The sequence below is a fragment of the Schistocerca nitens genome, chromosome 3 (genome assembly GCF_023898315.1).
Source record: "Schistocerca nitens isolate TAMUIC-IGC-003100 chromosome 3, iqSchNite1.1, whole genome shotgun sequence".
Lineage (NCBI taxonomy): Eukaryota > Metazoa > Arthropoda > Insecta > Orthoptera > Acrididae > Schistocerca > Schistocerca nitens.
This window is the reverse complement of record NC_064616.1, coordinates 845,485,366-845,511,627: the sequence shown is the minus strand read 5'-3', so window position 1 is coordinate 845,511,627 and position 26,262 is coordinate 845,485,366. Positions and strand designations below refer to the sequence as shown.

Here is a 26,262-nt window from a genome sequence, read left to right as displayed (position 1 = left end):
TGCGAATAGTGTCCAAACTATGTGTGTGAAGGTACGGTCTGTGGCAAAAGCCCGTGATCGCGCTAATAGCCTGAGTGGGGTAAGAGTGCAGCCTCCCTTCGCCGCGTCACTATTAAGGGGAGGATTGCGGACCCACCGCTCCCGCCGCCTTTTACCTCCGGGAACTATTGCAGGTACTCGTCTGATAGCAAGCTGAGTGGATCAAGGGGCCGTTCTGGAGGGACTGGAACGAAGGAGGAGTCCCACCCCTGTCTGGGAATGAACCCACGACCTCCAGAGCCCGAGTCTAGTGCTCTACCCGTAGGCCATTACAGTCACAAATGATTATTGTTCCATTTATAGTGTGTAGCATTGGTAGGAAGAAGTGTTGGGACAAATGGGATATATTAATTATTTATTTGTAATTTATGCTATCAGTCACTTTTATATTTTTTGTTTTATGTTTCATCTAACATAATAAAACGCGTTTCGAACTTGTTCTGTTCATCTTCAGGCGTTTATACATACATACATACAGAGAAATGTTACTTAAAAATAAACCGTCTTAAACTAGATTAACATCACCAGTGATGCAAGTGAAGCTGCATGGTGATGAAATCGTAAGTGATCAACACAAGTACCTTTCACTCTATTTTCACAACAACCAACTAATGCAAAACTATCTGTGATATCATACATAGTCAACCACAAGGAAAAAAACCTGCGGAAGACATCACTGACATCGATTTCTGACCATCCACTGATCCACTGCCACCCCCCCCCCCCCCCCCCAAATGCCACAGCAGCCACTAGAGTAAAAACAGCGGACAAAGAGTTCTAAAGTAACATTTCTCTGTATGTATGTATAAACGCCTGAAGATGAACAGATCATGTTCGAAACGCGTTGTATTATGTTCGATTAAACATAAAGCAAAAAATAAAAAGTGACTGGTAGCACAAATTACAAATAAATAATTATCCCACACAATCACGGTTCACAAACGTAGCCATTATGGCCGAAAATAACTGGGATGCAGTTGAGATTCTTCAATAATACTTTTACGCCTGTCGTTCTTGGTGTATTCTGAAGACGACAAGTCCTAAAAAGATAGACTCTTCCTAATTTTTAATATACATTTCTTGCTATCGGAATCTGTGATAAAAAAAAACAAAACCAAAAAACAGAACACTTACTTATGTGCAATACGTTCATTATCGTGTTTTTTTTCTATCTTTCCTTAGTTGTTTTGATATTATCATTCTTCGAGATGTGGTGCGTCTATGCAACTAAGTGAAAATTTGTTTCTTGCCTAACAATAAGAGAATAACGGAAACCTGAAGAAGAGTAACATAACTGGAAACATTACATAACGCAGTTATTATACAGGGTGTTTCCGTAAGATAGAGCATAAATTTAACAGGACATATAGGATACCCCGCTGAACAATTTGAGATAGGGAACCTATGGTCGGACAGTGATACACGTCTACGGATGCAGTTCCAAACAGCTACAGAAGTGCAAGTGTCAACACAAACAATACTAAATAGGCTCCATGAGCAGGATTACGTGCCAGGAGACCTATCGAGGCTCCTTCTCTAAATCGGGTTCTGACGAGGGTTCGTGTCTCATGAACACCAAACCACTCTCTGTTGACTAGCAGCATTGGGACACAACGCTCTTTTCTGATGAGACTCTTAACAGTCTCCACCCTGACAATGTTGGTATTCGTATTTAGAGGCAACGAGGCTAACATTTACACCCTAACTGTATAATAGACAGCCACCTTATTAACGCATTTCAGTCATGCAATGGAGTGGAATCATATATGGCCATAGGATACCACATGTGCCAACAAATGGGATGATGACTGGTGTGAAGTGTCGGGACATCCTTGCACGCATTGTGGCTCTCTTTGGTGAATATATTGGAACGAGATTCACGCTGATGGACGACAATGCACGCCACCATCGTCACAATCTTGTGAGCACTTTCCTGGTGGAGCATAAAATCAGTCGGATGGAATGGTCTCCATATTCTACAGATCTCAGCTGTATGGGCCACGCTAAAGCAAGCGGTTTTCACTCGACCTGTCCCAGTAGGGACCTTACAGGACCTCATAGAAACCGCTGTGGAGTAATCGGACAATACCACATAGGCTTATCTACATCTACAGAGATACTCCGCCAGCCACTGTACTACTTCTTGTCATTTCCTTTTCCTTTCCACTCGCAAATGGAGCGAAGGAAAAACGAATGTCTCTACTCCTTCGTATGAGCCCTAATTTCTCGTATCTCTCCCGGGTTCGATTCCCGGCGGGGTCAGGGATTTTCTCTGCCTCGTGATGGCTGGGTGTTGTGTGATGTCCTTAGGTTAGTTAGGTTTAAGTAGTTCTAAGTTCTAGGGGACTGATGACCATAGATGTTAAGTCCCATAGTGCTCAGAGCCATTTGAACCATTTTTTTTCTCGTATCTTATCTTCGTGGTCCGTACGCTAAATGTATGCTAGTGGCAGTAGAATCATTCTGGACAATTTTGTAAGCGGTATGCCTAATCGCATTCAGAAGTTTCTCCAATTACGAGGAGGACGAATTCGTTCACAAACAATGTGTTATGCAAAATGTCAGCGAAAAAAAAACTGAAGTGTTTGCAAGTTCTATCTTTTGTAAGGTTTTATTTTTATTTTTTGTTTGTTTTTATCATGTGGAAATGTGATTATCTTCTTCATTTTTGGTTTCTTATGAGTACCTGACATGTGGCCGAGCGGTTCTAGGCGCTTCAGCCTGGAACCGCACGACCGCTACGGCCGCAGGTTCGAATCCTGCCTCGGGCATGGATGTGTGTGATGTCCTTAGGTTAGTTAGGTTTAAGTAGTTCTAAGTTCTAGGGGACTGATGACCTCAGATGTTAAGTCCCATAGTGCTCAGAGCCATTTGAACAATTTTTGAAGTACCTGACACGAAAAAAAAATCAGCTTTGTTTCCTATTATGTCCAATATTTACATTAAAGCAATAAGCAACATTCATTCTGACCACTGCATAAATGCTCCTTCAAAGTTGCTACGCCAAGTACTTGCTGTATTCGCTCATAAAGACAATGTTCGAGAAGTGGAGTATATCACCAAGGTTTCTTGAAACACCTTTTCAAAGCAGATATCGTAAGAAGTATTTTTTATGAGAATTACTAATGTGTGAAGCTCGGATTTCATGCATTAAGCTATTTTTTTATTAGAAAACTAATTTACCTTTAAATCATAGGAGTCTTATTAACAAAACGAAACGCGGTTTGCCGGCCGCGGTGGTCTAGCGGTTCTGGCGCTGCAGTCCGGAACCGCGGGACTGCTACGGTCGCAGGTTCGAATCCTGCCTCGGGCATGGATGTGTGTGATGTCCTTACGTTAGTTAGGTTTAAGTAGTTCTAAGTTCTAGGGGACTTATGACCTAAGATGTTGAGTCCCATAGTGCTCAGAGCCATTTGAACCATTTGAAACGCGGTTTGAAATTGATGTTTCTAGTATATCTCGTTAAAAAGGGTGTTCAGTTCGTATCCTCAATACCAGTACAATGTACCGACATTTTCTTAACTTCTCCCGTCTGTAGCACTGAGTCGGTAGAGGTAAGTGGAATTCGGGCTGCTAACATGTTGATTTCTCTCGTTACAGACTTGCCACAGAGTCGTACTGTGCGCATAGGTCATTGTTTAATACTGTGTTTCATTTTGGTGAATCGTAATTTATAGTAGTATCATTTGTACGCGACCTCTTACGCCACTGTGTACCTCCTGATCTGATTTCCGTGTGAGAGTGGTTGTAATTAAACTTGCGCTACTTGAGAGGGCATTCATGACAAACGAGTGATAGTAGGACAATGAAACTTCGTGGGCACATTTGTAAGGACATGCAGACGGGAAATAACGAATACACCATTGAAATAAACCCATTTTAATTTTCACCTGAGAAGGTAACGTTTGTTAACTGCGTACAGTGTGTACGTTCCAGGACCCAAACGTTGCTGAATATGACGACCGGCTGCATACACGACAGCATAGAACCGCACTAGAGATTGCATTAGAGATTGCACATTGCGTCCAGCATTCTCAGCCATGGCAACAGAAACTATTTCAACAATTTGTGGCGCAATTCGCTATCAGCCTCTTCCAGGAGCAGTTCCCTAATCTCATGTTAATTCGAATTTCAAAATCATGTTGTATAGTCCCAGTGCGGAGTGAGGGCCTCTCCGTATTCCTTTATTACGTGGATACTTTTTTAGATTGAAGTCAGCTGAGAGGTATACCTGCTTAAAGGAAGTTCCTCTAACTAAGGGCTCACCTTCTGAGGATGTAATGTTTCCAAGTAGAGAAGGCATTAGCATATTTCATCAAAATATAAGAGGTATTAGAGATAAAGTTGGTGAACTGCTTATAGATGTTGACTCTGAAATTATTGGTATAACAGAGCACCACTTAAATAATTTGACAATGGAGAGGATTCCTTTACCAGGATACAGATTAGCTGGCTGTTTTTCAAGGAGTTCCTTGCGGGGTGGGGGAGTGGCTATGTACGTAGAAACATTATTCCATTTGAGTCCATAGACGTATCACGACACTGCACTGAACATATATTTGAATGTTGTGCGGGGGCAGTTGAATTTAGTGAAACTAAACTTCTAATTGTTGTTTTTTATAGGTCCCCTAACTCCGACTTCAGAGCATTTCTGCTCAAGCCAGATAGGGTTCGTTATTCACTTTGTACGAAGTACCAGAAATTAGTTATATGTTGTGAGTTCAATATTAATTTTGTATGTAATGGTGCAAGAAAAAGTGTGTTGATAGATCTCCTAAATTCACATGATCTGATGCAGACTGTGTTTTTCCTAACTAGGGTGCAGGGAAACAGTAGCACAGTCATAGACAATATTTTTATTCATTCTTCATTACTAGATGGCCATTCTGTTAGTAAAAGCGTGAATGGCCTTTCAGACCATGATGCACAAATTTTAACATTAAAATGATTTTGTACCCAAACAAGTGTCATATTTAATTACAAACTATGTAGGAAAGTTAATCCAACAGCAATAGAGACTTTTTTAAACCTTATCAAGGAACAAGAGTGGCAGGATGTTTATGGTGCCGATAACATAGATGATAAATACAGTGCTTTCCTTAACACAATTTCTCATGCTCTTTGAGAGCTGCTTTCCATTAGAACCTTTTAAACTGGGTACTAGCAGTAATAGGCAGCCCGGGTGGCTGACTAGTGGGATAGGAATATCTTGTAGAACAAAGCGGGAATTATATCAAGATGTTAGAAGTAATCACAATCAAGCTACAGTAGCCCATTACAAGCAGTACTGTAAGGTGCTTAAAATGTTATTAGGAAGCAAAGAGTATGTGGTATTCAAATACAACAGCTAATTCACAGGTTAAAATTAAAACCATATGGTCAGTTGCGAAGGGAGTGTCTGGTCAGCAGCACAAGGTCGACGATATAAAGTCAGTTCGCAACAAAAATATTTCTGTTACTGATAAATCAGATATATGTACAGTATTTAACAATCATTTTCTGAGCATTGCTGGTGAATTAAATAAAAATTTTGTTTCTACAGGGTGTCATATAACTTTCTTGGCAAATTCCTTTCCGAGATTGATGTCTGAAATACTACTCTGTGATACAGACAAGGGGGAGACTGAGTTAATAATTAAATCACTAAAGACGAAGGACTCTCATGGTTATGATGGAGTGTCTAGCAGAATATTAAAGTACTGTGCTGCACACGTTAGCCCTGTATTTAGCCATATTTGTAATTTTTCCTTTAGGAATAGTTAGTTTCCTGAGCGATTAAAGTACTCAGTAGTAAAGACAGTTTATGAAAAGGGAGAAAGGGATAAAGTAAAGCCAGTTTATAAAAAGGGAGAAAGGGATAATGTACGAGGGCAGTTCAATAAGTAATGCAACACATTTTTTTTCTCGGCCAATTTTGGTTGAAAAAACCGGAAATTTCTTGTGGAATATTTTCAAACATTCCCGCTTCGTCTCGTATAGTTTCATTGACTTCCGACAGGTGGCAGCGCTGTACGGAGCTGTTAAAATGGCGTCTGTAACGGATGTGCGTTGCAAACAACGGGCAGTGATCGAGTTTCTTTTGGCGGAAAACCAGGGCATCTCAGATATTCATAGGCGCTTGCAGAATGTCTACGGTGATCTGGCAGTGGACAAAAGCACGGTGAGTCGTTGGGCAAAGCGTGTGTCATCATCGCCGCAAGGTCAAGCAAGACTGTCTGATCTCCCGCGTGACTCCTGCAATGGCGGAGCGTGCGAACACACTCGTTCGAGATGATCGGCGGATCACCATCAAACAACTCAGAGCTCAACTTGACATCTCTGTTGGTAGTGCTGTCACAATTGTTCACCAGTTGGGATATTCAAAGGTTTGTTCCCGCTGGGTCCCTCGTTGTCTAACCAAACACCATAAAGAGCAAAGGAGAACCATCTGCGCGGAATTGCTTGCTCGTCATGTGGCTGAGGGTGACAATTTCTTGTCAAAGATTGTTACAGGTGATGAAACATGGGTTCATCACTTCGAACCTGAAACAAAACGGCAATCAATGGATTGGCGCCACACCCACTCCCCTACCAAGAAAAAGTTTAAAGCCATACCCTCAGTCGGTAAAGTCATGGTTACAGTCTTCTGGGACGCTGAATGGGTTATTCTGTTCGATGTCCTTCCCCATGGTCAAACGATCAACTCTGAAGTGTATTGTGCTACTCTTCAGAAATTGAAGAAACGACTTCAGCGTGTTCGTAGGCACAAAAATCTGAACGAACTTCTCCTTCTTCATGACAACGCAAGACCTCACACAAGTCTTCGCACCCGAGAGAAGCTCACAAAACTTCAGTCGACTGTTCTTCCTCATGCACCCTACAGCCCCGATCTCGCACCGTCGGATTTCCGTATGTTTGGCCCAATGAAGGACGCAATCCGTGGGAGGCACTACGCGGATGATGAAGAAGTTATTGATGCAGTACGACGTTGGCTCCGACATCGACCAGTGGAATGGTACCGTGCAGGCATACAGGCCCTCATTTCAAGGTGGCGTAAGGCCGTTGCATTGAATGGAGATTACGTTGAAAAATAGTGTTGTGTAGCTAAAAGATTGGGGAATAACCTGGTGTATTTCAATGCTGAATAAAACAACCCCTGTTTCAGAAAAAAAATGTGTTGCATTACTTATTGAACTGTCCTCGTAGATAATTTAGACCTATTTCTATGCCATCAGTGTTTGAAAAAGTTGTTGAAAAGGCTGTGTGTGTATGGATAATGGACCATTTTATATCACACGATTTGCTATCAAATGTACAGTTCGGCTTTAGAAGTCGTTTAACAACTGAAAATGCTATATTCTCTTTTCTCTGTGAGGTACTGGATGGATTAAACAAATGGTTTCGAACGCTTGGCAAATTTTTTTGATTTAACTAAGGCATTTGATTGTGTTGATCACAAAATATTGCTCCAGAAGTTGGACCATTATGGAATACAGGGAGTAGCTCAGAATTGGTTCACCTCTTACTTTAGCAACAGGCAGTAAAAGGTCATTATTCACACTGTTGATAACGGCTGTGATGTGGGGTCTGAGTGGGGTACTGTCAAGTCGGGGGTGCCCCAGGAATCAGTGTTGGGAGCACTCCTCTTCCTTATTTATATAAATGATATGCCCTCTAGTATACAGGTAACTCTAAAATGTTTCTATTTGCTGATGACACTAGCTTGGTAGTAAAGGATGTTGTGTGCAACATTAGCTCGGTTTCAAATGGTGCAGTACATGACCTAAGTTCATGGCTTGTAGAAAATAAACTGACGCTAAATCACAGTAAGACTCAATTTTTACAGTATCTAATACACAATTCAACAAAACCTGACGTTTTAATTTCACAGAACGGGCATATGATTAGTGAAAATGAACAGTTCAAATTTCTAGGTGTTCGGATAGATAGTAAGCTGTTGTGGAAAGCCCACATTCAGGATCTTGTTCAAAGACTTAATACTGCCATTTTTACTATTCGAACGGAATCTGAAGTGAGTGATCCTTCGACACGAAAATTAGTTTACTTTGCTTATTTTCATTCGCTTGTGTCGTATGATATTATATTTTGGGGTAACTCATCCCATTCTAAAAGGATATTTGTGGCTCAGAAACAGGTGGTTCATGCAATAAGTGGTGTAAGTTCACGAACCTCTTGTCGACCCCTGTTCACGAGTCTGGGTATTTTGACATTGGCCTCTCAATGTGTATATTCCTTACTGTCATTTCTTGTTAACAATATTAGCTTATTCCCAAAAATGAGAACCTTTCACTCAGTCAATACTCGGCAGAAATCAAACCTGCATTTGGATCGAACCTCCTTAACTCTTGTGCAGAAAGGTGTGCAGTATACTGCTGCATCCATTTTCAATAAGCTACCACTCGAATTCAAGTATCTTAGCAGTAATCCACGCGCTTTCAAATCGAAACTGAAGAGTTTCCTCATGTGTCACTTCTTCTATTCTGTCGAGGAGTTCCTCTAAAAATTAAGCTGATACTTATTGTATTGTTTATTGCGTTTACTTAATCTTATGGACTGACTTCCGGGTTCATAAACATTAATTTTTATTACTTTTATGTTGTAATTTCATGGACTGACACGTTCCATGACCTTGGAGATTTGCTCCTCAATTTGATCCTACGGAACTTGACGTGGAAATAAATAAATAAAAGAGCTGCAGCACTATGGCTGTTGTTTAGATGAAACAGCTTTAAGAGTAAAGCTCTGCTCACCTTACCCAGACCCATGTTGACTGTCTGCATCTGCAATGCAGACTGTGTCTTGTTTCAACCCAACGTCGCAGTACCAGTACCGGCGACTAATGGCAAGTCATGACATTTACATTACTGACAATGTCAATCACGCAGCGCACAGTCTGAACATCATTCCAATAAAGTTTGATACCCATATAGTTAATAGTTTTCCGTCTACGCAAGCTACAGTAGCGAAAATTTAATTGTAATCACCCTGTATTTTCATCGACACGAGCCTCACATGAGCGCTGCATCGCTAGCAATGTCGCGAACAATAATATCATCACTTGCAATCGGTTATGCACTAGCGACTTGCCAATCAATTTCAACCAATATTTCGAATTGGGGAAGTTCTATTATCGAAAATTATCTGCTCACTTAACAAAACTGCTTGCGTCGAATAATATTCCCAAAAAACACAACAATCGCAATGTATTAAACTTGAAACTTCCTGGCAGATTAAAACTGTGTGCCGGATCGAAAATCGAATTCCGGGCCTCGTTCTAGCCCACGAAAGGCAAAGGTCCCGAGTTCGAGTCTCGGTCCGGCACACAGTTTTAATCTGCCAGAAAGTTTCATATCAGCGCACACTCCACCGCAGAGTGAAAATTTCATTCTGTATTAAACCTTTTTGGAAAGTTTTTGGTTGTAAAATGTAGCCCGTAAACTAATAAACTGTTCACACTTAAATTATGCTACTTGTATACACTGAAGAGCCAAAGAAACTGACACACCTGTCTCATATCGTGTAGGGCCTCCTCGAGCACGCAGAAATGCCGCAACACGACGTGGCATGGACTCGACTAATGTCTTAAGTAGTGCTACACGGTACTGACACCATGAATCCTGCAGGGCTGGTCCATAAATCCGTAAGAGTACGAGGGGATGGAGATCTCTTCTGAACAGCATGTTGCAACGCATCCCAGATATGCTCAACAACGTACATGTCTGTGGAGTCTGGTGGCCAGCGGAAGTGTTTAAACTCAGAAGAGAGTTCCTGGGGCCACACTGCAGCAAGTCTGGACGTGTGGGGTCTCACACTGTTATGTTGGAATTGCTCAAATCCGTCGGAATACACAGTGGACATGAATTGATGCAGGTGACCAGACAGAATGCTTACGTACGTCTCACCTGTCAGAGTCGTATCTAGACGTATCAGGGGTCCCATATCACTCCAACTGCACACGTCCCACACCATTACAGAACCTCCACCCATATTGACATGCAGGGTCCATGGATTCATGAGGTTGTCTCCATACCCGTACACGTCCATCCGCTCGATACGATTTGGAACGAGACTTGTCCGAGCAGGCAACATGTTTCCAGTCTTCAACAGTCCAGTGTCAGTGTTGACGGGCCCAGGCGAGGCGTTAAAACTTTGTGTCGTGCAGTCATCAAGGGTACACGAGTGGGCTTTCGGCTCCATAAGCCAATATCGATGATGTTTCGTTGAACGGTTCGAACGCTGACACTTGTTGATGGCCCAGCATTGAAATCTGCAGCAATATGCGGTAGGATTGCACTTCTGTGACGTTGAACGATTCTCTTCATTTGTCGTTGGTCCCGTTCTTTCAGGATCTTTTTCCGGTCGCAGCGACGTCGGAGATTTGATGTGTTACCGGATTCCTGATATTCACGGTACACCTGCCATTGTAGCAGTAGTAACGGATCTAACGGCTGCGCCAGATACTTGTTCTCTTCTATAGGCGTTGCAGACCGCAGTGCCGCATTGTGCCTGTTTACATATCTCTGAATTTGAATACGCATTCCTATACCAGTTTCTTTGGCGCTTGAGTGTAACAAAGCTTTATTAATAGCCTGCAGAACTTTGGTGCTATCTTTGATCAGTTCATAACTATCTTTAAGAAGTTCCTCATTTTTCTTTTATCACTTTCCTGCCTCACTTTTTACTATGTTCCAACTAACTTACTTTTTATGTTGATGCTGTAATAATTTAATTTCTTCTTGAAAATACATGCCGTAGTAAAACACTGTTCTCGCATTCGGGAGAACGATTCAAATTCCCGTTCGAACTCGCATATTTAGGTTTTTTGTGATGTGCGTATCATTTCCCAATTGGAGATAGTGCTCTAGCTCTAATCACCTCGTCACCGACAGAAAAATACCTCTTTTTTATTCTATAATGACTTTGCTTAGACTTTTACAATTCAGTTTGTAATGTGATTTAGCCCTGTAATCTTCCTGGTCCCTTAATTTGCTGATTCTGTTTATAGATAGGCATTTAGGAGCATTTAACCCACACTCGTTAAGTTTTAGGACAATTCATTTCAAAGTAGGTAGCCTATTTCCATATTGCAGATTATATTATGATTTTCATTCGCGCCAAGTGTGTAATGTAGATCCTTCCAGTTTGAATTTCGCAAATACATCTTTAAGTCTTCACATCCGTCACAGCCTTGGCAGCAAAATTTGCTCACTCAGTCCGTTTCGTTCTGTGTAAACGTTAACTCCGTCCACTCCGACAGGCCGCCGTGTCATCCTCAGCCCGCAGGCGTCACCGGATGCGGATATGGAGGGGCATGTGGTCAGCACACCGCTCTTCCGGCGGTATGTCAGTTTCCGAGACCAGAGCCTCTACTTCTCAGTCAAGTAGCTCCTCAGTTTGCCTCACAAGGGCTGAGTGCACCCCGCTTGCCAACAGCGCTCGGCAGACCGGATGGGCATCCATCCAAGTTCTAGCTCAGCCCGACAGCGCTTAACTTCGGTGATCTGGCGGGAAACAGTGTTACCACTGCGGCAAAGCCGCTGGCCCTTTTCGTTCTACAGACCCACGTAACTGATGCACAAGTTCTGATGCAGGTTGATCTTTGACCTGGGTAAAGGAGGTACATGATTCGCTCTGGAAGCTTCCAAAACGAATTTTAATTTAACATAGAGAAATACTTTACCTGACTGATAAATTTTACTAATTTTTTAATTTTTCCCATTTAAATTATTCCTGTTTTTTTTCTGTTTCACTTTTTCGAGAGCCGGGAGCCCTTATTCTCGGGGGCCACAGGACTATTTTCCAGTTGCCCCAGTGTAGTTAAGCCCTTGCTCAGGGGTCCATTCCTGTATTTCGCTACAGCTTTCTGACGTTGCGACTTTATCACATACGGCAGCAACTTATGTGCAATGTCTCGTGGAGCTCAAGACTGTATCCAACGGTTCATATCAGGGGCAGTCAAGTGAAAATGAGGCAGATGAAAAAAAAGTAAATCGTTTATTATTTCAGAAGTGATCGCCATAACTGTTAATAAATTTATCTCACTCTGAGATAAGATAGTCAATGCCTTCATGGGAAAATTTCTGCAGTTGTCTACGGAACCATGATTGTACCCAGAATGTGCAAGGGCTTCCCAGCGAAACTTATGCAGCGTAGTCGAAACAACCCTTGGAAACACGAGTCAACTGCCTTTACTTACACCTAACGTTTATCCTTTACAAGTCTCTCTGAATTTAGCTACAATTTCTGGTGATGCTGCTTTCCAATATACAATAGCATCATCTTCTAAAACCCTTAAGAAGCTGTCATCATTACCCACCACGTTATTTGATGAATAGTAACTACCACTCCATTCCAGTGCTCGAGAAGTTACTTTTACATCTCATGATTTCGCCTCGTTAGGAACGACGTGCTGAGTTGTATCTGCTAAAGCTTGAGTCCTGTCACAAAACGGGTCCGATATTCCTATATACAGGATGATTTTAGTGAATGGGGAGAAACTGCAGAAAACGGTCCCTGAGAGGAGAAAGAGAAAAAGAGATTATATGTACATATGTCCGAAAATCTGTTCCAAGGAAGGCACGCCCACTTCGGGAAGAAGGTAAAAGATCTTTGACAGTGTAGATTTCAATGATTGAAAGTGCACATTCGAACACGCCAAGCAAGTGGGAACGTTCTGTCTGTACTAATGTTTCAGCTCAACACTCAAAAGGCCAGTCAGCTGGAGCACCGTCATGTAGTAACCACCTCCTTACCACCAAAGGCACGTCTTCCAGTAGGAGAAGCAAGGACATCCGCAGTAACTGCAGATGTTCCTCTCCTGTGAAACGTTGTGGAAGGACGGCTGGACCCACGAGGCGGTTGTCAATAATCCCCGACCACGTACTGAGGCTGAACCGGTGCTGATGGTCCATTGTCACCATACCGTGGGAATTCTCCTGAGCCCACTGGTGGCTGTTGTGAAGGTTGACGACACTGCCCCGTGAAGATAGCCTCAACTGTGAGAAGAATGAATGGCAGAAATTCGTGTACTAAGGTGCACCACCCTTGGAAACAATTTCCAGCCTGGTGTCCATTTGACCATTTTTGTTCCTTATCATTTGAGGAATCCTTTCCTTCAGTATTTAGTGCCACCAAAGTTTCCCCCTTGGTGTATTACTGAAATTATTTCCTTGATATCAATATTTCCGTGGATATTAACATTCCTGAGTGCTGGTTCAGCTCAGCCCTCCCACCACGTCCTAGCCCCCACTGATCCTCTTCTCATATCCCGCGTACGTTCCTCTGGATGTAGTGTTCGGAAATAATAGGGGAGAACATCAGACACTTTGGAAATTTTGGTCGGTATGACGTAAGTGGTTTATGCGCCTAGTCACGATAAGCCTGAGATCCAGTTTCGTGCGTGGTGTGCCTCTGGTTTTCAATAATCACGACATACTGCTAGTTACATGTCAATAAGCTGAAAACTGTACTAACAGCCAAGTCTGGCACTGAAGCGACGTGAGCTGGTACCCCCCGCAGCCAAGGCCAGCGGACGAATGCACTCGACAGCGGCGTTTCCAGACGGATGTCCTCCTTTGACCAGCGCAAGGTTACAGGGAGAGCGATCAACGAGCACTCTCGACGAACTCTTTCTCACACCATCGCTGCTGGCACAGTATTTACAGATAATTTTATTTAAGCGTTTCCCAAAGCAACAGGAAGGGCCACTATTTATGTCCATCAAGGCATGTGACGGAAATGAAAAGAGATTTTGAAAAAGTAAATCGAAATCCTTCTGTCTGTTTCGCAATGCAGAACGAAAGAACCACATTATCATATAACAGCGCTCAATTTCAAAATACGAAATCGTCAGTTTATTTTGTATGGTTCAAATGGTTCAAATGGCTCTGAGCACTATGGGACTCAACTGCTGAGGTCATTAGTCCCCTAGAACTTAGAACTAGTTAAACCTAACTAACCTAAGGACATCACAAACATCCATGCCCGAGGCAGGATTCGAACCTGCGACCGTAGCGGTCTTGTGGTTCCAGACTGCAGCGCCTTTAACCGCACGGCCACTTCGGCCGGCTATTTTGTATGGCAAAAGAAACTTTATTGTCAAATCTGAGCTCGTGATCTGTCTGTGATAACCTAATCGTCGATGAGGAGTTGAACCCCAACTTTACCTCCTTCTTTGGCCTTGTGATATTCGGAACAAAATATCATTGTCAGTCTGAAAAGCAGGTGAGTTCTTGCCAGGTTTTGCCGACAGTTTCATGTTGATAAGGATGAAAGTTACGCTGTGAAGCAAAACAGATGTGCATCACAACAGAAAAAAGTTTACGATATATTGTTTTTGTTATGAGTATTATTACTTTAGTGAGAATGGTATAACCCCACTGATTTTCTGTTGATTCTATGGAAAAGTCAATTGCCATTTCAGATACATAACATTCTACGACTGAAGAAATTGTTTTGTGAGAGTTGTGGAAAATGTCACTGCGATTTGACATTAAAGAATTTCTGTAGTATTTCACAGTTTATTTAAAAAATTTGGAGCTAAACAGTAAATCCATTGCTGATGAAGCGAATTAGTATCTATTCTTAGTATATTTCGTATTTATATAAAAAATAACACACAGTTATTAAGAAATGACTTAATATGGCAACTATGAGAAACATATTAAGACTCTCTCTAGTTGACGGTTACATACGTAATTCGTACACAGTTTCTTTAATGCTGTGAGTATCCGTAACTCATCAAATTGTCGTAAATCTCTTCCGGATAATTTATTGGGAGTTGTATCATCTAAAGAAAGTCATCCCTCTGGAAACACGTACAGGCTTCATAACTCTATATCTTTTCAAAATATTATGGTCATGAAAAATTTTAAGGACTCTTGTCATTTTTTGTTTATTAAGATATGTTTATCTTATTTTTCAGATTCTGAAATGGCGTATGAACTCGATGAGGTACTGGAAGAGTTAGGACGTTTCGGAAAATACCAAGCCTTTACCTTCATATACATAACCGTACCGATCATATTTCACGTAATTACTGGATTAAGTTTCATCTTCACGGCTGGAACCGTCGAGCATAGGTAAGCTACATTCACAAGCCAATCTTTCCTCAGTTGCTTAAGTCTTAAATTTTGCTTCTTCAGTCTTTCCCCCGGCGATGAGTAACAGATCATTGCTATTAAACGACAATATACAGAGTGGTAAAAAAAGTTCTTCCGAATTTTGAGAGGTAATAGTATGGAGCAAAACAAGAAAAAAAGTCCAGTAAACATTTGCTGTAAAACGCATACCTTGAGAGCTATGAGCACTTGTTCATCTTCGTTACTGTGGAACGCATCTCTTCTACTGCAAGCGGTTTGATTTTACGAACGACCTGCAGAATGAAATAAAAAATTTAGGACACATTCCTGCTAGAGGAAGAACTATTACAAGAGATGTCGTTATGTATGATGGAGCACCAGCCCAGTTTCTATGTAAGTCCGAGAACACTTCACACACACACATTTAACGTTTGTAGGCCAGCGTGTCCCCCAATCTTAATACCTTGGATTTTCGGTTGTGGAGACACTTTCGTGCATGCAAGCCCTATTAACCATATACAAACACTACCGGAATGAGTCATTAATGCCTTCCAGGGCGCCCGTGACCAACCTTGAGTTTTTCAGAGTGTGCGTGGTACATTGAGTTCTACAGAATCATCCCTTACTATGAATTGACACCATACTGTGCACCTCCTTAGCAATGAGTCACATGCGCGTCGGCATGTAATAGCAAGCAGATAACCTTATAACCTCTGCTGTTCCGCAGTTTTCTCATTCATTTATTGCACTCTGCACGTCGTACGTGATATCAAAGAATTTCCGATAAACGAAATGCGTTTCACATTAGCGAAGATGAAAAAGTGTTCATAGCTCTTAAAACCTGCATTTTAGATCCTATGTTCACCGAATATTTTTTTCTTGCTTTAGTCCCTACTACCACTTCTAAAAATATGGAATAATTTTTAAAGGCTTGTTTATTTGCGAATAATTCTGAAATTTCCATACTAGCTTCTTTTACCTAAAGGTGTTCTATTTCAGAAGAATCTACAGTCTATCTGCTAGTGACTCATATAAATTTTTGTATTGTCTGCCTTGTTTTTTCATATTTATGAAAACTATTAATTATGTAATTGTTAAATTATCCTAGTATTTGTGTAGACAAGTGCTGAAAACGAACTGGAGCTCAGGACGCAGCTATCCGGATTTCATTCATTTATTTTGTAAGTGATCAAAAAGTGTTCAAATGTGTGTGAAATCTTATGGGACTTAACTGCTAAGGTCATCAGTCCCTAAGCTTACACACTACTTATCCTAAATTATCCTAAGGACAAACACACACACCCATGCCCGAGGGAGGACTCGAACCTCCGCCGGGACCAGCCTGTAAGTGATCGTCTGAGTGAACTCTATTATGGTAGTCCTCAACAACTCCGCTCACTGCACTGCTCTCCCTCTAACAAGTTTCTATAACATCTTTGGTTTTTTAGGTAGCTTATGTTCTCTGCAGCAGAAGTGGATAAGGAAATGAATACACATGTGTGTTGCTAAATGATACTTTGAGTCACAGAAATCTGAAAGCGACTGTTACGGGAGAAATGTGTCTATGTAAGGGAACACCAACATTTCAAGTGTTTGTGACGCGCTCTACATCCTTTAGGATCTCCTCATTTCGGATCTATGGAAGACAAGTGTATCTAATCTACGATGCACGGGGTTTGACATTCTAATGCTATTGCCACTAGTGGCAATAAGAAAAAAAAAACACCTAGCGTTTTTGTTAGTTACTGTTGCCACTAATTCATTAAAAGGTTTAAATAAACAAAAGAGGTCACTGAAATTCATTTGCTGACATACAGTTACCCTGTTGGCAGTAGTTATTAGATTTCGAAATCTGAACTACATGAATATTTAAGCAAGTCTCAAGAAAACATTAAAAATTGAAACGATGTGACCCTATGTTTAATAAGAATGACAATCTGCCGGATAAGGCTGCAGTTACAAATTGACTGAAGTAACAATTTTTTCATACTTTGATAGGCAATGTAATTTTAGGTTAATTAAATGACATTATTTGGCTCTTTAGTTTAAACTGTCAGAAAATATACAGATCTAATATTATAAAAAATTGTAGAAAACTTTGGTTAAACGAAATGACAGAAATCAAACTGAAGCTATGAAAATTATTTTACTGTTTGATTTATTAATTATTGCTTTTAATATGTCTGGTTGTATATATCTGTTCCGTATTCCATCAGCGACGAGTTGAAACTCAACCTTTTGCACTGTTGTAGTAAACGTTAGTAACTTTTATGGCGCATGAAGCTAATATCTGGTAAGAGCATTAAGTTGAGCCAGGTGCGAACCAAATTTAAATTCAGACAGCACATACCGCATGTATTTGTGATTTTAGCTAGTCCAGTGACAATGTTTATAATCCTCGCCAGAGTCAGATACAGATGGTCACACCAGGGTTGGCCATTCAGAGTTGTTTGTTGCAGACCGTGTGCACTTCGCGTCAACTGACAAGACCCTCTGTCACCGCAAGTTAGGAGGAAAGTATGCGCATTTTCCTCGTCCATTTACGTTGATATTTTCGAAGCTTTCCGATCTCCGACATTAGTTTCGCTTGATCTTGATTTTTTCTCGGTTTGTTTGCATGCTTTGGCCGATTCTTGGCTTTCACGTTTTGGATTACTTTTGGATTTTGATATTTTCGAAGCTTTCCGGTCTCCGACATTAGTTTCGCTAGTTACTCGCTTGATCTTGATTTTTTCTCGGTTTGTTTGCATGCCTTGGCCGATTCTTGGCTTTCACGTTTCGGATTACTTTTGGATTTGTGTACTGTTTTCAGTGTCGTCCTCTCGGCCCTTACGGTCACTCGCTGTTTCTCAGAAACGGAGACGTGGTGCTCCCACATGGTAGTGCTTTACTAAAAATTAAAATATTCTTGACGGTGTAAATAGTAGTGTTTAAATAATTCGAAAATTGAAGTTAAATTTTGTTTTGCAGTGTATTTTTCTTATATGACCTTTGCCATATACTACATAAGCTGCAACTAGGTTACGTTAATCTGTTGCGATCAGCTTATTCCCTAACTACATCTATATCTATATGATTACTCTGCAATTCACAATTAAGGGCATGGAAGAGGGTTCATTGAACCACCTTCAAGCTCTTTCTCTACCTTTCCACTCTCGAAGAGCGCGCGTCCGCAGTTCGTGGTCTTGCGGTCGCGTTCTCGCTTCCCGAGCACGGGGTCCCGGGTTCGATTCCCGGCGGGGTCAGGGATTTTCACCTGCCTCGAGATGACTGGGTGTTTGTGCTGTCCTCATCATTTCATCAACATTCATGAAAGTGGCGAGACTGGACTGCGCAAAAGTTGGGAATTTGTAAGGGCGCTGATAACCGCGCGCAGTTGAGCGCCCCACAAACCAATCATCATCATCATCGAAGTGCGTGCGGAAAAAACGGACACTTAAACCTTGCTGTGAGAGCATTGATCTCTCTTATTTTATTGTGATGATCATTCCTCTCTACGTAGGTGGCCGCCAACAAAATATTTTCGCACTCTAAGGAGAATGTTGGTGATTGAAGTTTCATGAGAAGATCCTGCCGCAACGAAAAATTCCTTTGTTTTAATGACTTCCACCCCAGTTCATGTATCATAGCCCTGGCGCTCTCTCCCCTGTTTCGACACACAATATTTTTTAGCGCAACGCAGCCTGGCTTTCAATAATCCCTACAAAAGAATGGCCCTGACTAACAATAACTTATACCTTTCATGAATCACCTACTTCACAAAAATCTTCGTTACTCGAACTACTGTAATACAGCGAGCGCCAATACTGCCAGCTAAATAAAAGATTCTAACTACTGAAGGCACTAACTACTGATAGGCGTAGTTAGCAAATGAAAGATTTTGATAGAGAACAAACAATGTATTCACCTTAATAGTGTTCAAAAGTCATAATATATTTAGATATCAGTTCATGACATGCAGTCTTACAAATTTCCTTTTTCTGACGGACAAACGTCCAGATCGTCCGCTCTCAAAACTGGCATCTCTCTGCCCACACCCACCACTGTTGGCGGCTCACCTCCAACAGCCCAACGCTACGCGCTGTTCACATCCAACTGCCCAACACTACACAAGCAAATATTCCAACAATGAGTCCAACCAGCCACAGACTGCACACAGCGCAGTCAGCGATTTTCATACAGACCACTACGTGGCGTTACCAACATAAAAACTTAACAGCCTACTTACAGGTTTTATATGCAGTACGACCAGAATCTTTTTGGATTTTCTGCCACATTAGAGACAGACTTTCGTCGTGGAATGTATTAAAAACATATCGCATTGAAGGTCGGGTTACATATCGATCTTCTGGAAACCTTCGCCAATATTGAGGGTTCCACGTTCTTTTAAATTTGGCATGCTTTTTCGTTGCTTCTGAAACCGTGTTGTTATCTGTTTAATGTTCCATGGGGGATCAGAATTATCTCTTATTCATTTATTTGGTATTTGTCTCTCAATAGCCGTTGATACTCTTTCTCTGAATTTAAGCCACGTCTGCTGTACGCTTACATATTCAGACTAAAAGGAATGGAAGCTTTCTCTTAGGAAGGCCTCATGGGAATTTTTATCTACTTTTTAAATAGATGTGTTTTGCATTTATTTTTGTTGGGTTTGAATGGTATGATATTCAGTCTCGCTATCAGAACCTTGTCACCACTAGAACCTCTATCAGTCATGATGCCCCCTGTTTGCTAAGGATTATTTATTGTTAAGAGGTCACGTAGATTTTCGAGACCATTTGTACTTTGAGTGGGCTCATGAATTAACTGTACAAAATACTTTTCATAAAAAGCATTCACTACGATTTAGAACGCTGGTTTATGCCTACCACCGAATTTAAACATGTATTTTCGTCAACATATCGTTGGTTGATTGAAGTCACCACCAACTATAACTGTATCAATGGGGTCATATTTCGAATGGGATTCAAGATTTCTTTTTTTGAACTGTTCACCAACTGTATCATTCAAGTCGGGTCGGTGAAAGGAACCCATTATTAATTTACTCCGGTTGTCAGGTATAACCTCTGCCCAGCTTGAACATAACTTTTTTTTAATTAGTGTACTGGTAGTTCCATTCTGTTGTATGTTTTGTAGCAACTATACTTACAAACAACTTATTTCATAGAGTTCTAGTGTTCAAACTAATAAATTTAGGAAACTATTACTATTACACACAACTCATAGCGCACCAAATTTTTGTTTCCCGTAAATCATAGCATTTCATCGTGGTCTTCTTTCGTTACATGAAGGCTGTAGAGATCCTTTCCAGTTTTAACCGATGCCTGGTCGAATTTTCCGGGAGCGATGATGTAGATAACGTCGACAGTCAGGCCCCCGGAATAATAAAGAGCACAAACTTCAGTGGTCTCAACACAGTCCTTGATATAACCTGAGAAGAAGAAATCAAGGGATATGACATAATGTTTTTCGCTATCCCGCATGTGTCCGTGAACATCACAGGCATCCCTATACGGGCATCATGTCCAAAACCAGTTCCAGAAATTTGGCCTCATCGGAAAACGAAGTTTTTCAGGAAATCGTTGTTTCTGCAGTGTGGTTAACACGTCTCAGGAAGTTGCATCTCTGTGGTTTGTGTTGGCAACATCTTTTACCGGACTCTCACATTACCGCAGCAGGTGCTTTTTGAGGACATTAAGCACAGTTACGCTGCTGTGCAGTTACAAAACTTCTCGAATCGACTTCCTCAGGCTGTGCAAGAACATTTTGGTGAGCATCGTCTGTCAGTTCACTAGAAATACGCTGTCTTTCTCCAAACGGTTTACACACGTTTTCAATCTCTAGAAAGTTCCTATGCCATGCTTTTATCCTTCTGCATCTACATCTACATCCATACTCCGCAAGCCACCTGACGGTGTGTGGCGGAGGGTACTTCGTGTTCCTCTATCGATTCTCCCTTCTATTCCAGTCTCGTATTCTTCGTGGAAAGAAAGATTGTGGGTATGCCTCTGTGTGGGCTCTAATCTCTCTGATTTTATCCTCACGGTCTCTTCGCGAGAAATACGTAGGAGGGAGCAAAATACTGCTTGACTCCTCGGTGAAGGTATGTTCTCGAAACTTCAACAAAAGCCCGTACCGAGCTACTGAGCGTCTCTCCTGCAGAGTCTTCCACTGGAGTTTATCTATCATCTCCGTAACGCTTTCATGATTACTAAATGATCCTGTAACGAAGCGCGCTGCTCTCCGTTGGATCTTCTCTATCTCTTCTGTCAACCCTATCTGGTACGGATCCCGCACTGCTGAGCAATATTCAAGCAGTGGGCGAACATGTGTACTGTAACCTATTTCCTTTGTTTTCGGATTGCATTTCCTTAGGATTCTTCCAATGAATCTCAGTCTGGCATCTACTTTACCGACGATCAACTTTATATGATCATTCCATTTTAAATCACTCCTAATGCCTACTCCCAGATAATTTATGGAATTAACTGCTTCCAGTTGCTGACCTGCTATATTGTAGCCAGTCGCATAAGGTTGGCGCTAGTAACGCCACTAACATGATGTAAATCAGGTTTGCTTTAAATACACACTGTAACAAAAAATGGTTCAAATGGCTCTGAGCACTATGGGACTCAACTGCTGTGGTTATCAGTCCCCTAGAACTTAGAACTACTTAAAGCTAACTAACCTAAGGACATCACACACATCCATGCCCGAGGCAGGATTCGAACCTGCGACCGTAGAAGTCACACACTGTAACAGTCGTGAGCGTTAGTTACTTTTTATATTGGACGTGGTAAGTTGATGCTAACCAACAATGCCTTTAAGACGACAAAGACGCCAATATCAGTACGTCACTGCGTTTGAACGAGATCGTGTAATAGGGATACGAGAAGCTGAATGTTCCTTCTGCGAGACTGCAGAATGACTAGGCAGACACGTAGCCACTATACGTGACTGCTAGCAGCGGTAGTCATGAGAAGTACGGTCGCAAGAACACCGGGTTCCGGACGAATACGTGGCACTCCCGAGAGGGAAGACCATCGTGTTCGACAGACGGCTCTGGCACATCGTACTGCAACTGCAGCAGCAGTTTGACCAGCAGTTGGCTCCACAGTGACACAACGAACTGTTACAGATCGGTTACTTCAAGAACAGATCCGAGACAGACGCCCTGTAGCGTGCATTCCTCTGACGCCAAACCACCGCCATTGGCGATTACATTGGTGTCAGGTGAGAGCTCGTGTGAGGGCAGGGTGGAAGTCTGTTTTGTTTTCTGATGAAACCTGGTTCTGCCACCGCCATTGACGATTTCATTGGTGTCAGGTGAGAGCTCGTGTGAGGGCAGGGTGGAAGTCTGTTGTGTTTTCTGATGAAACCTGGTTCTGCGTCAGAGCCAGTCGAGGGTCTGCCACCAGTCTGTCTGCACTATAGAAACACTGGACCTACACCTGGAGATATGGTCTGGTGTGTGATTTCGCATGACAGCAGAAACACTCTCGTGGCTATCCCACACACTCTGACTGCGAAATTGTACTTCAGCCTGGTGATTCGACCAGTTGTGGTGCCATTCCGGAGCAGCATTCAAAAATGGTTCAAATGGCTCTGAGCACTATGGGACTTAACATCTGAGGTCATCAGTCCCCTCGAACTTAGAACTACTTAAACCTAACCAACCTAAGGACATCACACACATTCGAACCTGCGACCGTAGTGGTAGCGCGGTTCCAGGCTGAAGCGCCTAGAACCGCTCGGCCACACCGGCCGGCGAACAGCATTCCAGAGGGTGTTTTTCAACAGGATAACACACGCCCACATACCGCTGTTGTAACAAAACATAATATGCAGAGTATCGACGTGTTGCCTTGGCCTGCACGATTTCCAGATCTGCCTCCAGCCGACCGCAGATGGGACATCCTCCGGCGACTACTCCAGTATTATCCACAAAGAGCATTAACCGTCCTTCTACTGACTTACTGAATGCAACAGGCATCGAACTCCATCCCACAAACAGACATCCGGCACCTGTACAACACAATGCATGCACGTTTGCATGCTTGCATTCAACATTCTGGCGACTACACCGGTTACTAAAGTGCCAGCATTTCACATTTGCGATGGCTTATCTCACGCTTACGTTAACCTGTGATCTTGTAATGTTATCACTGAAATATGTTACCTACCTAAACGCATTCCGTTAGTGTAGACGTGGACTTAACAGTTTTTTGCAAAGCGTCAGTAGACTGCGAGAGATGGGATCTACAGAAACGGTATGGGCAGGAGGCTTGCCAACATTGTGCATTGTAGGCGTAATGTACTGATTTTCATTCCTGTTTACCGCCGGTGCGTTGCCGTTCCATCACTGGTGCAGGCATTAGAGTTCTACCTCTTCCATTAATTGTCTAGGAAAACCTCCGCAAAATTAATCATTATAGTGGCGTAATCTTAAAATGGCTTGTAATTCTCCGTGTATTTCATCGAAACAATTACTAGAACATAACTGAATGAGTTCCGTTTGACATACTCAATAAAGATTGAGTTCATTACACCTTATTTCAAATTTAGTGGAGCCATAAACTTGTAGAGCTACTCAGTCACTGCAGCGATGTTCATTGATCCTACTGCTTGACATACAAGAGAATAATTATGTCGCATGCCGAATATTTCAAATTTCCTGCAACAATTATAAATCGACATGTTCTTCACTGCAACTAAAGTACTGAATGCGCATTCGTCACCTTAATATTTTTAAGATTTTGGCCTGGCCTCAAAAATTTCAGACTAGCAACTGTAATGTAATTACGCCGACTAATGCTAAGTTCAAATCTATTAACCCCAGATTAACCCAGTAAAAGTTTTGTTTCTGATACTGTCTGAATGATACTGGCGAAATTCGCGTGTCGACTTTCATGGCCACGTATTTCACAAACTAATGTTAAGAAAAACATTCGTATGCGATATACCATCGATTTTATCGTGATTTATAACTTAATTAAATTGTGTAATAACTGGTCTTTTCACCATCGCTTTTATTTTGCGATTTAGATAAAAAGACGTTACACTAAATTTAAATCTGTGCTAAACTACAAATGGATGAAAAACAGATTAGTTTCTTTTACTTTGTTACCAGGTCAAATTTATTAGTTGTTTTAGATGATAATTTCTCAATTAACGGGAGTAAAAACGAAACTATCTGACAATTTTTGTCATAGGTTCTAACAGAACTACAGCGAGTTATTGTTAAAAACGGATCTTAAGTAAGTTTAACACCCTTTTTTTATAATTATTCAAGCGATTTTGATTGTTTTAACATCAGTTTTTCACTGACCTACTTGTATTCCAAACATAAATTTTATTAGGGCTTGTACTAAGTATAGATTACAGAAGTCACGCGCATTTCAAGCTTTCGTGACTGACTCATGGCCGGCCGGTGTGGCCGTGCGGTCTAGGCGCTTCAGTCTGGAACCGCGTGACCGCTCCGGTCACAGGTTCGAATCATGCCTCGGGCATGGATGTGTGTGATGTCCTTAGGTTAGTTAGGTTTAATTAGTTCTAAGTTCTAGGCGACTGATGACCTCAGAAGTTAAGTCGCATAGTGCTCAGAGCCATTTTGACTGACTCATGGCTAGTCTTTTTTCTTACTTGAATATCTGAAATGCTGGACTTTCAATAAAACCTTAAAAATCACTATAATATTTATATTGCGTGATGGATACTATTGTCATCCAAGTCTCCTTAGTTTTTTTTAATGGTGGTGTTGGCTAATTGCTGGAATAGAGTAATCAACAGATAATTGTATAATGGTTTTGCGGTTTCAACTCGTGTTATTCTGAAATCTGTTCAGTCATAGGTCTAGCAGGTGACGTCTCCAACAGTCAGATGATCTCATGCAAGCCACTGTTCACCACTTCTGACTGGTTTCAAGCAGGTCATAGTTTTTCTTGGCAGTCTGCTCTCACGTGCGAACGCTTACTAATGTTACAATTGTTTCTTGCGCTGTGCGCATTTTCCCAGACAGATGGGAATTCTTGGCGCGCATAATGATCGTGACGAGTTCCGCCTCAGGGCTTTTTAAGACGTGCACAGCGATCGCCAATGCCTGGAAGGTCACGCTGGGAAAAAAAATTGAGAAATGTCGCGTGTCTGAACGAAGTCACTGAGTTGTCACCAAAAAATAGAATGTTTCATTCGTGCCACAAAGCAATTATTCCTGCAAGAAACTTCGTGACTGGACATTTCATCCTCTCTGAAAAGTGCTTTCCAGAAACAGGGAGGGAGACAAGGAGAGCGGAGACGAGGTCTTGTGTTCTTGATCGCAGTAGGAAGAAAATACTTAAAACCGACACCATGTCCCTTCCAAAGTTGCCCCTTCCCACGCCGCCCACGAATCACCTCGACACTGACGTCGACGTTTAATCTGATGTCCAATACGAAAGTTCGCTTGGCGATGTACCAGGCTTACACCAGTTCAAAGTTCCGCAAATTCTACCAGAAAGCGCAACAACTAAATTCAAATTTTCGCACTATTATTCCCTGCCCGGATACTGCACTTATCATGTCTCACTTTGGCAGGGGATGTTGTCTAGCTCGTGGTTCGTCATGTCACATGTCAACGAAGCCGATTTCTATGCTTTAATGTATAAACGAAAACTTTTCCTTGAGACAAAAGTGTGTAATCCATGCCGTTGTCTGACGATGGTCCCTGCTCCTAAACTAGTTATTCTGAAGTAAATAATTTCGCCAAAAAGGGCTGCTGGTCACAGTTTTTCCTTCAGTGATATTTAGTTAATTATGGCTGGCTGGCTCTGAGCACTATGGGACTTAACTTCTGAGGTCATCAGTCCCCTAGAACTTAGAACTAACCTAAGGACATCACACACATCTATGCCCGAGGCAGGATTCGAACCTGCGACCGTAGCGCCTAGAACCGCTCGGCCACTCCGGCCGGCTTAGTTAATTAATCTTCACCTTTCAGACACTTCATTGAAAGTGTCTCCAGCGGAGTTCAATTCGTCCTAAAGGTGGTGAAGGGTGGACACATCCCATATTGTCCGCCTCGGTAGCTGAGTAGCCCATCGCGACGGAATGCCATGCACAGGGGCCCGTGTTAGATTCCCGGCTGGGTCGGAGATTTTCTCCGCCC

General features: G+C 42.0%; 1 protein-coding gene across 3 annotated transcripts in view; it reads left to right on the top strand.

Annotated features, from left to right (window-relative positions):
- The window catches only part of LOC126249785 (organic cation transporter protein-like), a 263,258-nt gene that overhangs the window by 87,470 nt on the left and 149,526 nt on the right, over positions 1 to 26,262 (top strand). For 2 of the 3 annotated variants that reach the window (XM_049951468.1, XM_049951469.1), the window contains exon 2: positions 14,963 to 15,119. In XM_049951468.1, the coding sequence (XP_049807425.1) occupies positions 14,971 to 15,119 (149 nt within the window). In that variant the 5' untranslated portion in view covers positions 14,963 to 14,970. Of the gene's footprint in view, positions 1 to 11,636; positions 11,657 to 14,962; positions 15,120 to 26,262 lie in introns of those variants that run through there. The other variant, XM_049951470.1, reaches the window with a different exon arrangement.